The 16021-nt window shown below is 42.5% G+C and overlaps 2 protein-coding genes across 3 annotated transcripts; both read left to right on the top strand.

The window, feature by feature from the left end:
• Erich1 (glutamate-rich 1) overlaps window positions 1-16021 on the top strand; it is a gene marked incomplete at its 5' end in the record, with an annotated part of 52793804 nt that overhangs the window by 48018029 nt on the left and 4759754 nt on the right.
• On the top strand, window positions 764-14732 carry Defb37 (defensin beta 37). 3 transcript variants are annotated; one of them, XM_087589079.1, is made up of 3 exons: window positions 764-887; window positions 1538-1615; window positions 14500-14732. In XM_087589079.1, exons 2-3 carry the CDS (start codon window positions 1555-1557, stop codon window positions 14628-14630), a joined length of 192 nt encoding a protein of 63 aa, XP_087445205.1. In that variant the 5' UTR covers window positions 764-887; window positions 1538-1554; the 3' UTR covers window positions 14631-14732. The 3 variants fall into 3 exon arrangements, with proteins under 3 accessions (XP_087445205.1, NP_001398743.1, XP_087445204.1); NM_001411814.1 differs by lacking the exon at window positions 764-887 and having other exon boundaries at window positions 1472-1615; window positions 14500-14730; XM_087589078.1 differs by lacking the exons at window positions 764-887; window positions 1538-1615 and adding an exon at window positions 2617-2858.

The raw sequence follows: 16021 nt of genomic DNA on the forward strand, positions 1-16021 counted from the left end.
TTGACATGCCAGAACCTACTGCTAATCTACAGATACCAGAAGTGAAAGAGAGCAGGAAATGATTCCTAAGAGAATCAGTCCAAGAGACAGTAGAAGAGAGTCTTAAGGAAAAGGACCTAGTTGTTCACATAGTAAGAGAATGAGGTATTCTACACTACAAGACAGAAAAGAGTCAATACCAGAGACTGGCCACATTTGGAACCACAGTAAGGAGATCCCCGAATTTGTAGCACAGAGAACATTTTTATTCAGGGAGAAAGAGCATTAAAAGACTTAGAGTCATCTATAATGATGGGTAACATTGGACAATATCAACAGCTTAACACCTGAGCTTGTAAAAAAAATCAAAAATTTAAACACTAAATATTTCAACATTTGGTACTAGCTGGTTATTTAAACGTCTGTGATAATTGCCCAGTGCTGTCCCCAGAGGTTGAAAAGCACAAACAGCTGCGTGTCAGTGAAGCCAGACTGACAAGAGCTGACAAAAAGACACTCAGGAACCTGGCTTCTCATTTCCAGCCTCCTTTTAGTTGGCTCTGACCAGGGTTTAGAATGGTACATTTGTAGCAAATTCTCAATATACAGGGATGATTTTATGACTACTTTTCTCTAAAAGTCTGTGATGTATCCACAATGATTCTGTTTTTATTAATCATTCTATTCATTTACATATCCAATGATATCTCACTTCCTGGTTACCCCTCCACCCACCCATCCACCCATCCCACATCTGCTCTCCCTCCTTCCATTTGCCTGTATGAGAGTGCTCCCCCACCCACACTCTCCTGCTCCACAGATCCAGCATCCCCATATTCTGGGGCATCAAACCTCCCCAGGACCAAGTGCCTACCCTCCCTTTGCTGTCAGGCAAGGACATCCTCTGCGTATGTATTTGAAGCCATGGATTCCTGCAGGTACACTCCTTAGTTGGAGGTCTAGACTCTGGGAGAACTGGGTGGTCAGGCCAGCCTATATTGTTCTTCCAATGGGATTGCAGTCCCTCTGTTCCTCCAGTCCTTCAGCCAGCTCCCCCATCAGATTCCCTGAGTTCAGTCTGATGGTTGGCTCCAATCATTTGCAGCATAATTCCATGAAAGTCTGGGGAAGACATCTCCCTCTGCCTCCTAGCCCTGTCCTGCACTGTAAAGATACCAGGGTGCAAACTATGAGAGAAATCAACCAATGTGTAATTAGTATAAGTTTAAAATACTTGGCAATAACTATTTTTAAAGAAATTGTGTGTTTCCTATGGAGCATTTATGAGTCCTGTTTAGACAAGAGGTAATTAGCATTTCCAAGATGAAAGCAAAATGTAGGCAAAGGCGACAGAGTTAGAATGCCCTCAGGATTTGAGACACCTCAGAATAAACACTATAGAGCTTAGCTGTTGGGACAGTCACTCTAGATTGCCACTGCCCCTTAAAGCTCAACTTTGAGATTACTTATTCCTGCCTCTCTATTATTACGGATGCACTCTGTGTTCCGGGTTAATCTTTGAACTAAGCTTTCCAGCTCTGGCCTTGTCTTTAATCAGCTCGCTGTGCAGCAAGCATGAAGATCTCCTGCTTTCTGCTGCTGGTCCTCTCTCTCTCCTGCTTCCAGATCAACCCATGTAAGTACCAAGAACTGCTAAACCCCTGGCCAGAGCTGGGGACACTGGGTCCTAGAACAGTTGAAAAATGAGTTTAGGATCTGAGGCGTGACCAGCAGAACACAATTGCAAGGCTCAAAAGCCTGTGGCCAATTGGCCTCGGGGGCTTCAGCTTGTGTCCTAGGTATCAGACAGTGAGCCTGACCAGAGCAAAGAGCTAGTAATAGAGGTTTCCAAGATCTTCAATCCCCTCCCTGTCACAGACCTCTAGAAAATATTCCTTATAGAAACCATTCTTTCTTACCTCAGGAAAGCATAGCTCACCAAGAGGCCAGATTTCTATTGGGAGATGGATACATTTCCTTACAGACCTTTCACGGGCCCATTTAACACATGACTGCAATAAACTTGACTAATGGGGAATATGAACTTGATATTTTAGATTAGGTAACTTGGTGAGAGATGATGTATGTCTTGAAAGGCCGTGTGAGGGAAGCACAGATATACAATGAAGTACAAGGGCTCAAGTTTTAATTTACTCCTCACAGTGTCCCTGTGAATAAATAGTAATCATAGTCACATGACCAGCATTCAGTAGGTCAAAGCCCAGTAGCCATGAGTTGTGATGTGTCTCTCTGGGAACCCTTGAGGTTTGGGTTTGGCACAATGCCGAAAGGACAGTGCAGAGAAGATCATGAAATCCAAGGAAAAAAACTCAAGAATTGCTTGCTGTGGGATCAAAAGGGCACACACACATAAAGATAGAAGAAACAACAGGTTTTCAAATTCTGCAGGGACAAAATGGAAAATGGCATTTTTAAAAATTGGTGTATTTAGGGGGAAATTAAGGGCCAATAATGGGTGAGCAAGAATTGAGAAGATGATCCACTTGGCACTCTCTCTAGCAAAATGTTTGCCTCTCATTAACTTTACAACACAGCTCTAGCAGAGGCATTTTTTTAAATCTGCAAACCCTTTCTTCCTTTCTCTAAAGTCTGAACACGTATATCATTAAGACTAGGTTCATATGTAGATCTCTCCCGAGAGACACAGCCAGAATACAGCAAACACAGAGGCGTATGCCAGCAGCAAACCACTGAATTGAGAAAAGGACCCCCGTTGAAGGAATCAGAGAAAGAACTGGAAGAGCTTGAAGGGGCTCGAGACCCCATATGTACAACAATGGCAAGCAACCAGAGCTTCCAAGGACTAAGCCACTACCTAAAGACTATACATGGACTGACCCTGGACTCTGACCTCACAGGTAGCAATGAATATCCTAGTAAGAGCACCAGAGGAAGGGAAAGCCCTGGGTCCTGCTAAGACTGAACCCCCAGTGAACTAGATTGTTGGGGGGAGGGCGACAAGGGGGGAAGGATGGGGAGGGGAACACCCATAAAGAAGGGGAGGGGGGAGGGGGATGTTTGCCCAGAAACCGGGAAAGGGAATAACACTTGAAATGTATATAAGAAATACTCAAGTTAATAAAAAAAAAAAAGACTAGGTTCATTTTCTCCCTTGAAAATGAGGCAAAAATGAGGATTCCAGGACACAGCAGTCTGTGGCTCCAATTCCCACCTTCCCTATCTACAATGTGTCTCAACATGCAATTTCACCATGAACACCATGGCCTCTCTTGTACCTCTCTGACCTGGTCAGGCTGTTCTGGTTTCTGACAGTAGAGGACTTGAGTGGAAAAAAACAAAGAAAATTTCAGGTCAACTGGTTTTGCATAAGCTGATGCCTTATGCCAAGCAACTTTATCGAGAAGTGTAGTGTTTATGTATGGTTTGCAGGGGGGAAATGGGAGAGTCCGCAGAAAGCTATCATACAGTGGGACAAAGTTATCAGGAAGCTAATCAGTCACTGTGGTACAAAGGGAACACAGGATATCTCCAGTGAGCCACAGACTGAGCACAGTGTGCCCTTGGGACTAATCAAAGCATTGGTTCTTTGAAGCCCTGGCCCCAGCCCCAGTGCAGACTTAGCCTCTGTCAACAGTGCAGGAGTAGCTTTCCCTTTCATCAGAGTCTCAGAGAAAGCCTTCAAACAGCCTGACTCCCAACACTGACCTCTGAAATATTCCCCAAGAATCTCCCACAGTTGTGTTCAGAGTCCATCTGGAGACTGTATGCCAACTGTGTAAGACAAGAGCACTCCAACCTTCCATCAGTCAGGCCAGGGCATCTGGTTATAAGGACAAGGGGATGGAAAAACTGTTGTCCATTGTGAGCCCTTAACAAGAATTTCTTTCTTCATTTCCAGTTAATTAATATCAATGGCCTGTCTTCCACACATACATTTGAGTCTCCTGGTTGGGAATGGAGGGGAAAATGGAATCAGGAGAGACATGGCAATTTGAGAGCCTCTGAATGCCATAGGAATATTGACCCCAAGTTTCATAGCAGTGAGGCAGATCTTTCCTTTGTGCTAAAAGTTGTTGGATTGAGATCAATATGAAGACATCTTATGTCCAACAAACCCATCACAAACTTTTGAAGAAACCAACAAGCATCCCAGTGATTTTGTTTTACAGAACACTAGATTGTTTTATTGGATATTTTTTATTTGCATTTCAAATGTTATCCCCTTTCCCGGATTCCCATCCAAAAACCTCCTATTCCATCCCCTCTCGACCTTCTTCTATGAAGGTGTTCCCTCACCCAACCACCCAACAGTCCTGACATTCCCCTATATTGGGGGGTCCAGCCTTGGCAGGACCAAGAGCTTCTCCTCTCATTGGTGCCCAACAAGGCCATCCTCTGCTACATATGCAGCTGGAGCCATGGGTCTGTCTATGTACCCTCTTTAGTCCCTGGGAGCTCTGATTGGTTGGTATTGTTGTTCTTACGGGGTTGCAAACCCCTTCAGCTCCTTCAATCCTTTCTCTAACTACTCCAATGGGGATCCTGTTCTCAGTTCAATGATTGGCTATGAGAGGCCACCTCTGTATTTGTCATGCTCTGGCAGATCCTCTCAGGAGACAGCTATATCAGGCTCCTGTCAGCATGCACTTCTTGGCATCAGCAATGTTGACTGGGTTTGGTGGCTGTGTGTATATGAGTTGGATCCCCAGGTAGGGCAGGCTCTGAATGGACATTTCTTCTGACTCTGCTCCAAACTTTGTCTCCATATCTCCTCCTATGAATATTTTTGTCCCCCCTTCTAAGAAGGACTGAAGCATCCTCACTTTGGTCATCCTTGTTCTTGAGCTTCATGTGGTCTGTGCATTGTGTCTAGGGTAATCCGAGATTTGGGGCTAATATCCACTTATCAGTTAGTGCATACCATGTGTGTTTTTCTGTGATTGGGTTACCTCACTCAGGATGATATTTTCCAGTTCCATCCATTTGCCTATGAATTTCATAAAGTCATTGTTTTTGATAGATGAGTAGTATTCCATTGTGTAGATGAACCACATTTTCTGTATCCATTCCTCTGTTGAAGGGCATCTGGGTTCTTTCCAGCTTCTGGCTATTATAAATAAGACTCCTATGAACATAATGGAGCATGTGTCTTTGTTATATGTTGGGGCATCTTTTGGGTATATGCCCAAGAGAGGTATAGCTGGGTCCTCAGGTAGTTCAATGTCCAATTTTCTGAGGAACCTCCAGGCTGATTTCCAGAATGGTTGTACCAGGCTGCAATCCCACCAACAATGGAGGAATGTTCCTCTTTCTTCACATCCTTGCCAGCATCTGTTGTCACCTGAGCTTTTTTTTTTTTTCATATTTTAGAATCAGTTTATTTTTCTGTTATTGTCCTATACTCTAATAATATTTGTGACTCTTACACACATTCTCATGTCTAATTTTCATGCCTTTCATTTTCTTTTTTTTTTATTAACTTGAGTATTTCTTATATACATTTCAAGTGTTATTCCCTTTCCCGGTTTCCGGACAAACATCACCCTCCCCCCTCCCCTTCCTTATGGGTGTTCCCCTCCCAAACCTCCCCCCATTGCCACCCTCCCCGCATAGTCTAGTTCACTGGGGGTTCAGTCTTAGCAGGACCCAGGGCTTCCCCTTCCACTGGTGCTCTTACTAGGATATTCATTGCTACCTATGGGGACAGAGTCCAGGGTCAGTCCATGTATAGTCTTTAGGTAGTAGCTTAGTCCCTGGAAGCTCTGGTTGCTTGACATTGTTGTACTTTTGGGGTCTCGAGCACCTTCAAGCTCTTCCAGTTCTTTCTCTGATTCCTTCAACGGGGGACCTATTCTCAGTTCAGTGGTTTGCTGCTGGCATTCGCCTCTGTATTTGCTGTATTCTGGCTGTGTCTCTCAGGGGCGATCTACATCCGGCTCCTGTCGGTCTGCACTTCTTTGCTTCATCCATCTTGTCTAATTGGGTGGCTGTATATGTATGGGCCACCTGTGGGGCAGGCTCTGAATGGGTGTTCCTTCGGTCTCTGTTTTAATCTTTGCCTCTCCCTTCCCTGCCAAGGGTATTCTTTTTCATCGTTTAAAGAAGGAGTGAAGCATTCACATTTTGATCATCCGTCTTGAGTCTCCTTTGTTCTAGGGATCTAGGGTAATTCAAGCATTTGGGCTAATAGCCACTTATCAATGAGTGCATACCATGTATGTCTTTCTGTGAGTGGGTTAGCTCACTCAGGATGATATTTTCCAGTTCCAACCATTTGCCTACGAATTTCATAAACTCGTTGTTTTTGATAGCTGAGTAATATTCCATTGTGTAGATGTACCACATTTTCTGTATCCATTCCTCTGTTGAAGGGCATCTGGGTTCTTTCCAGTTTCTGGCTATTATAAATAAGGCTGCGATGAACATAGTGGAGCACGTGTCTCTTTTATATGTTGAGGCATCTTTTGGGTATATGCCCAAGAGAGGTATGGCTGGATCCTCAGGCAGTTCAATGTCCAATTTTCTGAGGAACCTCCAGACTGATTTCCAGAATGGTTTTACCAGTCTGCAATCCCACCAACAATGGAGGAGTGTTCCTCTTTCTCCACATCCTCGCCAGCATCTGCTGTCACCTGAGTTTTTGATCTTAGCCATTCTCACTGGTGTGAGGTGAAATCTCAGGGTTGTTTTGATTTGCATTTCCCTTATGACTAAAGATGTTGAACATTTATTTAGGTGTTTCTCAGCCATTCAGCATTCCTCAGCTGTGAATTCTTTGTTTAGCTCTGAACCCCATTTTTTAATAGGGTTATTTGTTTCCCTGCGGTCTAACTTCTTGAGTTCTTTGTATATTTTGGATATAAGGCCTCTATCTGTTATAGGATTGGTAAAGATCTTTTCCCAATCTGTTGGTTGCCGTTTTGTCCTAACCACAGTGTCCTTTGCCTTACAGAAGCTTTGCAGTTTTATGAGATCCCATTTGTCGATTCTTGATCTTAGAGCATAAGCCATTGGTGTTTTGTTCAGGAAATTTTTTCCAGTGCCCATGTGTTCCAGATGCTTCCCTAGTTTTTCTTCTATTAGTTTGAGTGTGTCTGGTTTGATGTGGAGGTCCTTCATCCACTTGGACTTAAGCTTTGTACAGGGTGATAAGCATGGATCGATCTGCATTCTTCTACATGTTGCCCTCCAGTTGAACCAGCACCATTTGCTGAAAATGCTATCTTTTTTCCATTGGATGGTTTTGGCTCCTTTGTCAAAAATCAAGTGACCATAGGTGTGTGGGTTCATTTCTGGGTCTTCAGTTCTATTCCATTGGTCTATCTGTCTGTCTCTGTACCAATACCATGCAGTTTTTATCACTATTGCTCTGTAATACTGCTTGAGTTCAGGGATAGTGATTCCCCCTGAAGTCCTCTTATTGTTGAGGATAGCTTTAGCTATCCTGGGTTTTTTGTTATTCCAGATGAATTTGCAAATTGTTCTGTCTAACTCTTTGAAGAATTGGATTGGTATTTTGATGGGGATTGCATTGAATCTGTAGATTGCTTTTGGTAAAATGGCCATTTTTACTATATTAATCCTGCCAATCCATGAGCATGGGAGATCTTTCCATCTTCTGAGGTCTTCTTCAATTTCTTTCCTCAGTGTCTTGAAGTTCTTATTGTACAGATCTTTTACTTGCTTGGTTAAAGTCACACCGAGGTACTTTATATTATTTGGGTCTATTATGAAGGGTGTCGTTTCCCTAATTTCTTTCTCGGCTTGTTTCTCTTTTGTATAGAGGAAGGCAACTGATTTATTTGAGTTAATTTTATACCCAGCCACTTTGCTGAAGTTGTTTATCAGCTTTAGTAGTTCTCTGGTGGAACTTTTGGGATCACTTAAATATACTATCATGTCGTCTGCAAATAGTGATATTTTGACCTCTTCTTTTCCGATCTGTATCCCCTTGATCTCCTTTTGTTGTCTGATTGCTCTGGCTAGAACTTCAAGAACTATATTGAATAAGTAGGGAGAGAGTGGGCAGCCTTGTCTAGTCCCTGATTTTAGTGGGATTGCTTCAAGTTTCTCTCCATTTAGTTTAATGTTAGCAACTGGTTTGCTGTATATGGCTTTTACTATGTTTAGGTATGGGCCTTGAATTCCTATTCTTTCCAGGACTTTTATCATGAAGGGGTGTTGAATTTTGTCAAATGCTTTCTCAGCATCTAATGAAATGATCATGTGGTTCTGTTCTTTCAGTTTGTTTATATGATGGATCACGTTGATGGTTTTCCTTATATTAAACCATCCCTGCATGCCTGGGATGAAGCCTACTTGATCGTGGTGGATGATTGTTTTGATGTGCTCTTGAATTCGGTTTGCCAGAATTTTATTGAGTATTTTTGCGTCGATATTCATAAGGGAAATTGGTCTGAAGTTCTCCTTCTTTGTTGGGTCTTTGTGTGGTTTAGGTATAAGAGTAATTGTGGCTTCATAGAAGGAATTCGGTAGGGCTCCATCTGTTTCAATTTTGTGGAATAGTTTGGATAATATTGGTATAAGGTCTTCTATGAAGGTTTGATAGAATTCTGCACTAAACCCGTCTGGACCTGGGCTCTTTTTGGTTGGGAGACCTTTAATGACTGCTTCTATTTCCTTAGGAGTTATGGGGTTGTTTAACTGGTTTATCTGTTCCTGATTTAACTTCGATAACTGGTATCTGTCTAGGAAATTGTCCATTTCCTGAAGATTTTCAAATTTTGTTGAATATAGGTTTTTATAGTAAGATCTGATGATTTTTTGAATTTCCTCTGAATCTGTAGTTATGTCTCCCTTTTCATTTCTGATTTTGTTAATTTGGACGCACTCTCTGTGTCCTCTCGTTAGTCTGGCTAAGGGTTTATCTATCTTGTTGATTTTCTCAAAGAACCAACTTTTAGTTCTGTTGATTCTTTCTATGGTCCTTTTTGTTTCTACTTGGTTGATTTCAGCTCTGAGTTTGATTATTTCCTGCCTTCTACTCCTCCTGGGTGTATTTGCTTCTTTTTGTTCTAGAGCTTTTAGGTGTGCTGTCAAGCTGCTGACATATGCTCTTTCCTGTTTCTTTCTGCAGGCACTCAGCGCTATGAGTTTTCCTCTTAGCACAGCTTTCATTGTGTCCCATAAGTTTGGGTATGTTGTATCTTCATTTTCATTAAATTCTAAAAAGTTTTTAATTTCTTTCTTTATTTCTTCCTTGACCAGGTTATCATTGAGTAGAGCATTGTTCAATTTCCACGTATATGTGGGCCTTCTTCCCTTATTGTTATTGAAGACCAGTTTTAGGCCGTGGTGGTCCGATAGCACGCATGGGATTATTTCTATCTTTCTGTACCTGTTGAGGCCCGTTTTTTGACCAATTATATGGTCAATTTTGGAGAAAGTACCATGAGGAGCTGAGAAGAAGGTATATCCTTTTGCTTTAGGATAGAATGTTCTATAAATATCCGTTAAGTCCATTTGGCTCATGACTTCTCTTAGTCTGTCTACATCTCTGTTTAATTTCTGTTTCCATGATCTGTCCATTGATGAGAGTGGGGTGTTGAAATCTCCCACTATTATTGTGTGAGGTGCAATGTGTGTTTTGAGCTTTAGTAAGGTTTCTTTTACATATGTAGGTGCCCTTGTATTTGGGGCATAGATATTTAGGATTGAGACTTCATCTTGGTGGATTTTTCCTTTGATGAATATGAAGTGTCCTTCCTTATCTTTTTTGATGACTTTTAGTTGAAAATTGATTTTATTTGATATTAGAATGGCTACTCCAGCTTTCTTCTTCTGACCATTTGCTTGGAAAATTGTTTTCCAGCCTTTCACTCTGAGGTAATGTCTGTCTTTGTCTCTGAGGTGTGTTTCCTGTAGGCAGCAGAATGCAGGGTCCTCGTTGCGTATCCAGTTTGTTAACTATGTCTTTTTATTGGGGAGTTGAGGCCATTGATATTGAGAGATATTAAGGAATAGTGATTATTGCTTCCCGTTATATTCATATTTGGAAGTGAGGTTATGATTGTGTGCTTTCATTCTCTTTGTTTTGTTGCCAAGATGATTAGTTTCTTGCTTCTAGGGTATAGCTTGCCTCCTTATGTTGGGCTTTACCCTTTATTATCCTTTGTAGTGCTGGATTTGTAGAAAGATATTGTGTAAATTTGGTTTTGTCATGGAATATCTTGGTTTCTCCATCTATGTTAATTGAGAGTTTTGCAGGATACAGTAACCTGGGCTGGCATTTGTGTTCTCTTAGGGTCTGTATGACATCTGTCCAGGATCTTCTGGCCTTCATAGTTTCTGGTGAAAAGTCTGGTGTGATTCTGATAGGTCTGCCTTTATATGTTACTTGACCTTTTTCCCTTACTGCTTTTAATATTCTTTCTTTATTTTGTGCGTTTGGTGTTTTGACAAGTATGTGACGGGAGGTGTTTCTTTTCTGGTCCAATCTATTTGGAGTTCTGTAGGCTTCTTGTATGTCTATGGGTATCCCTTATTTTAGGTTAGGGAAGTTTTCTTCTATGATTTTGTTGAAGATATTTACTGGTCCTTTGAGCTGGGAGTCTTCACTCTCTTCTATACCTATTATCCTTAGGTTTGATCTTCTCATTGAGTCCTGGATTTCCTGTATGTTTTGGACCAGTAGCTTTTTCCGCTTTACATTATCTTTGACAGTTGAGTCAATGATTTCTATGGAATCTTCTGCTCCCGAGATTCTCTCTTCCATCTCTTGAATTCTGTTGGTGAAGCTTGTATCTACAGCTCCTTGTCTTTTCTTTTGATTTTCTATGTCCAGGGTTGTTTCCATGTGTTCTTTCTTGATTGCTTCTATTTCCATTTTTAATTCCTTCAACTGTTTGATTGTGTTTTCCTGGAATTCTTTCAGGGATTTTTGCGATTCCTCTCTGTAGGCTTCTACTTGTTCTCTAAGGGAGTTCTTTATGTCTTTCTTGAAGTCCTCCAGCATCATGATCAAATATGATTTTGAAACTAGGTCTTGCTTTTCTGGTGTGTTTGGATATTGCGTGTTTGCTTTGGTGGGAGAATTGGGCTCCGATGATGCCATGTAGTCTTGGTTTCTGTTGCTTGGGTTCCTGTGCTTGCCTCTCGCCATCAGATTATCTCTAGTGTTACTTTGTTCTGCTATTTCTGACTGTGGCTAGACTGTCCTATAACCTGTGTGTCAGGAGTGCTGTAGACCTGTTTTCCTGTTTTCTTTCAGCCAGTTATGGGGACAGAGTGTTCTGCTTTCGGGCGTGTAGTTTTTCCTCTCTACAGGTCTTCAGCTGTTCCTGTGGGCCTGTGTCTTGAGTTCACCAGGCAGGTTTCTTGCAGGGGAAAAATTGGTCCTACCTGTGGTTCCAAGGCTCAAGTTTGCTCGTGGGGTACTGCCTAAGTCCTCTCCGCTGTGGCAGCAACCGGGAAAATCTGTGCCGCTCCTTCCGGGAGCCTCCGTGCACCAGGGTTTCAGATGACGTTTGGTGTTTTCCTCTGGCGCCTGGATGTGCACAGAGTGCAGTCTCTTCTGGTTTCCCAGGCGTGTCCGCCTCTCTGAAGGTTCAGCTCTCCCTCCCACGGGATTTGGGTGCAGAGAACTGTTTATCCGGTCTGTTTCCTTCAGGTTCCGGCAGTGTCTCAGGCGCAGGGGTCCTGCCGCTCCCGGGCCCTCCCCTACGGGAACCCAGAGGCCTTATACAGTTGCCTCTTGGGCCAGGGATGTGGGCAGGGGTTGGCAGTGTTGGTGGTCTCCTCCGCTCTGCAGCCTCAGGAGTGCCCACCTGATCAGGCGCTGGGGTCTCTCTCCCACGGGGTTTGGGAGCAGAGACGTCACCTGAGCTTTTGATCTTACATTCTGACTGGTGTGAGGTAGAATCTCAGGGTTCTTTTAATTTGAATTTCCCTGATGCAATAATGTTGAACATTTCTTTAGATACTTCTCAGCTATTTGATATTCCTCAGCTAAGAATTCTTTGTTTAGCTCTGTACCCCATTTTTAATAGGGTTATTTGACTCTCTTGAATTCCTTGTATATTTTAGACATTAGCCCTCTATCGGTTGTAGGATTGGTAAAGATCTTTTCCCAATCTGTTGGTTGCCAGTTTGTCCTAATGGCAATGTCCTTTGCCTTAAAGAAGCTTTGTAATTTTCTGAGGTCCCATTTGTCAATTCTTGATCTTAGTGCATAAGCCATTGGTGTTTTGTTCATGAAATTTTCTCCAGTGCCCATGTGATCCAGACTCTTCCCCACTTTTTCTTCTATTAGTTTGAGTGTATCTGGTTTTATGTGAAAGTCCTTGATCCACTTGGACTTAAGCTTTGTACAAGGCAATAAGAATGGATCAATCTGCATTCTTCCACATGCTGACCTCCAGTTGAACCAGCACCATTTGTTGAAAATGCTATCTTTTTTTCCATTGGAGGTTTTAGCTTCTTTGTCAAAGATGAAGTGACCATAGGTGTGTGGATTCATTTCTGGGTCTTCAATTCTATTCCACTGATACCTGCCTGTCTCTGTACAAATATCATACAGTTTTGTTTTAGCAACTGGAAAGGAAACTACAATAAGCCACAGTGCACAATCAGAGAGCAATGAATTAGTACAAGCTTCCAGTTTCTCCATTTTATATAATCCATAATGCCTGCCCAGGCAATATTCCTATCCTCAGGTAAATGGGTTATCACATATTGATTAACACAATTAAGAGAATCTCCACAGGCATAAAAGAGGCCCTTCTCCCAAATGACTCTAAATCCTGTCATTCTGAAAATGTAAAAGAGCCATTAAAAATGATCAACAACAAAAAGAAACATTATATATACATACATATATGCATATAAATATATACATATATACATATATATATATCAGTACTTAGATTAATGATGTCATTAAGAAAACTAACACAGCAAAGTCCTTTCAAAACTTGATTACTACATGCAGAGCTTCATTTTTAACATGACAAATAAACAATTCTCTTTGCATGGTTCAGTTTTACTTAAGACCCATTAAGATACATGAGTTACAGATGTTCTCATGGCAAGGCCTTTGGGATGTGAATGAAGGGTGAAAACAAATATTTAAAATAACTTGAGTAACAGACAGTAAAAAAAATTACATTTGAAAACCATCACTGTAGTTTCATGATTAAGAAGAGCCCTCAGGGAAGTAGAATGTGCATCCCATTGAAATTGTACACACAGCAGTGTGGGTGTGTGGAAGGTCACAGCATGCCACTCGTGAACGTGGGAGGAGAGACATTGTAAGAACATCACTTGGCAGATGACAAATGTCCTCCAGGCTTTTCTAGATTAAAACCTGCCAAACATAAAATTTCTGCATCAAGCTGTCAACTGATCTGTGGCACTATTGTAGCACTAAAGATTTCAGGGGAGACAGCCAACAGAATGCAGCAAGATTAAAGGCAGCATTGAACGTTTGGGAGCAAAAGAGGACAGGGAAGCTAAAAAAGAGAACTTGAAATAGGTGGAGGAAGAAGAAAAATATTATAATGGACAAGATGAACTGTTTTCTTTTAGTGCAAGTTTAAAGTATGAGAGCCTAGAGGGATCCTGAGAAGGTTAGGGAGCAGGATGATAAGAGTTCTGAACACTGTGTTGAACCCCCCCCACCCCCTGCCAAGCTTCAGCCTTAGCTCAACCATGTATCTGCATTTGATCTCAGCAAGTCAGTTTATTGTCAAAAACACTTGATTTCTATTAGTCTTCCTAGTAACAGAAAATCAGCTGCAAATATTTCACTAGGGAACATAGACTATATAAAGCATCCTCTTAGGGTCATACCAGCATCACCAGCACCACAAAAGGAAAAAAAACCTGAAGGTGGTCACCTCTGGATGGTCTAACTGGGAATGATCATTATAAGAGCAAACATTAGACTTAGAGCATTGCTCTTTCAACAATCATACACCGCAGAAGTGAGAACCCACAGAATGTAGAGAAAGGCTGTGAGACGGAACTCAGGAAGAGGGATTTAGTATGAGCAAGTGAGTGGTTTGGGTTGTGATGGTTTTCTTAGAAAGTTCTGGGGCAGGGAAATCAGAGTGTCCATTTCCTCCCACCACCACAGCTCCACTGTCCCACAGAAGAGTTTGTGGTGATGAGAGTGCTCTACAGCCAGAGATGGTGGATCTTCCTTTACTCTCAGCATCCAAGAGGGTGAGGAAGGAGCACTTCTGTGAGTCAGAGCCAGCCTGACCTAAATAATGAATCCCAAGCCAGTCAGGCCTATAGAGTGAGACCTTGTCTCAAAATCAATAGGAAAAGTATTCTCCATTTGCCTTTTCTAATGCAGTAGCCACAGTTATATGGCAGTGAGGATCTCTCTGGTTAGTGAGTTCAGAAAAAAATATTATTTTCATTAGAGATCCTAAAAACTCAATTGTGGACACTTTTTTTAAATGAAAAAAAAAGTAGTTTACAAGAGTAGAACTCTTATGACTTCCTCAAGCATTCTAAAATCACTGCAGCTACAGCCAAGAGTTTGAAGATTTTTCTCTCCTTTTCTTGCAGTTGCTGTCCTTGACACAAGAGTATGCATTGAGAAGAGAAACACCTGTCACATACTCCAGTGCCCAAGATTTCGTGATGTAGTCGGCACCTGTTATGAGGGAAAAGGCAAATGTTGCCACAAATACTTTTGATACATCAGAACTGGCGAGAAGAATGTGTAGCCATTGCTGTAATACCAAAAAACACACTGACAAGTAGCTTCTTCATATTAAACTGCGCTGTCTATAAATCTGTATTGAGTTAGGAAAATGTGGGTTATTTAAGGGCACCTGCAATGAAGGACAGACCAGTCCAAAATCCCTGTCTGGTTAAATAGAAATATGGCCATGAAATAAGCAAATATGATTTCATTTGGTTTTTACAAGAAATGTACTAATGAGGACCACTTTACTCCAATTCATCTCAAGTGGCAAAGGACAGAGCAGGGGCGTGGGGCCACTTCTACCTAAATTAGTTTATGCAGTCAGGGCTTGTTCAGATCAAACCATCACAACCACCCTGCCACCTCCTTCATATGTCGCGCGCCCAACGTCTCGCCAGCAGGAACGCACGCGCAGACACCAGGATCCTTCTGCAGCAAAGCGTTTATTACATCTTGAAGAGGAGAGCCCCGAGCCCCAGAATGGCGCGGCTCATATACACCCTAGCACGGCGCATCCACACCTGATTGGTCGCTTACCCATGATCTCATAGGCACGCCCCGGAGTGGGCAAAGACCTGGCACAAACACACTCTTGCACATGCGCACACAGTTAGCTTCCTGAAAGGAAGTCAGGCAGGCGCAGCGGAAGCCAGTGCCATCTTGTAATGGCAAATGCTATCCTGGCTTTCCACATGGGGCGCAGTGGAAGCCAGCGCCATCTTGTGGTGGCGAATGTTATTGCAGCTTTCCACATCTCCCCCTTTTTGTTTTACTAGAATGAGGCTGGTCTAGGCCTCTGTAGTTACGTCCATCTGCTGTAGCTCCTGTCTTAGGTCGTTTCTCTATGTCACAGCCTTATCCATCATAGGGTAACCCTATCGCCACCGGGCCCTGTGTCTTAGATTGGTCTGTGCATGAGGAAAGTTGCCCGTCTCTGGATACCGCAGTGCTGTGTGACAGTAACTGCTAAACGACCTAGGGCGAACTCTACAAAAGAGGCCAGCCAGAAAATGAGTTAGTGGGGAAATCATGATCACCCTATCGCGTGCAGTGAGGAAACCTCAGCGATGTAGAAGGGCTGATCAAAGAATCATTGAGTCTCTCTCATCCCAGTGCAATGGATCCACAAATCCATGGGGTGCAAGAGCAGAGAACTCAGATGTCGACTAATTTTTGAAGATAGATAACCAAATTTCAGGGGAGGCCCCTTGTTCAATGGCCACAAGTGCTTGAGTGATAATGACCTTGTCACGTTTCTGTTAAGATCTGAGTTTGCAAACCAACCATAGCATGAAAACTAATCCACAGCATAGGGCTGCACCAAACAGAGCCACTCCCGATAAGTAGTGGGCACCTCATCTGGTTCTCCTCAGCTGCTAC

This window comes from Rattus norvegicus, chromosome 16 (assembly GCF_021556685.1).
Source record: "Rattus norvegicus strain SHRSP/BbbUtx chromosome 16, alternate assembly SHRSP_T2T, whole genome shotgun sequence".
NCBI classification, from domain to species: Eukaryota; Metazoa; Chordata; class Mammalia; order Rodentia; family Muridae; genus Rattus; species Rattus norvegicus.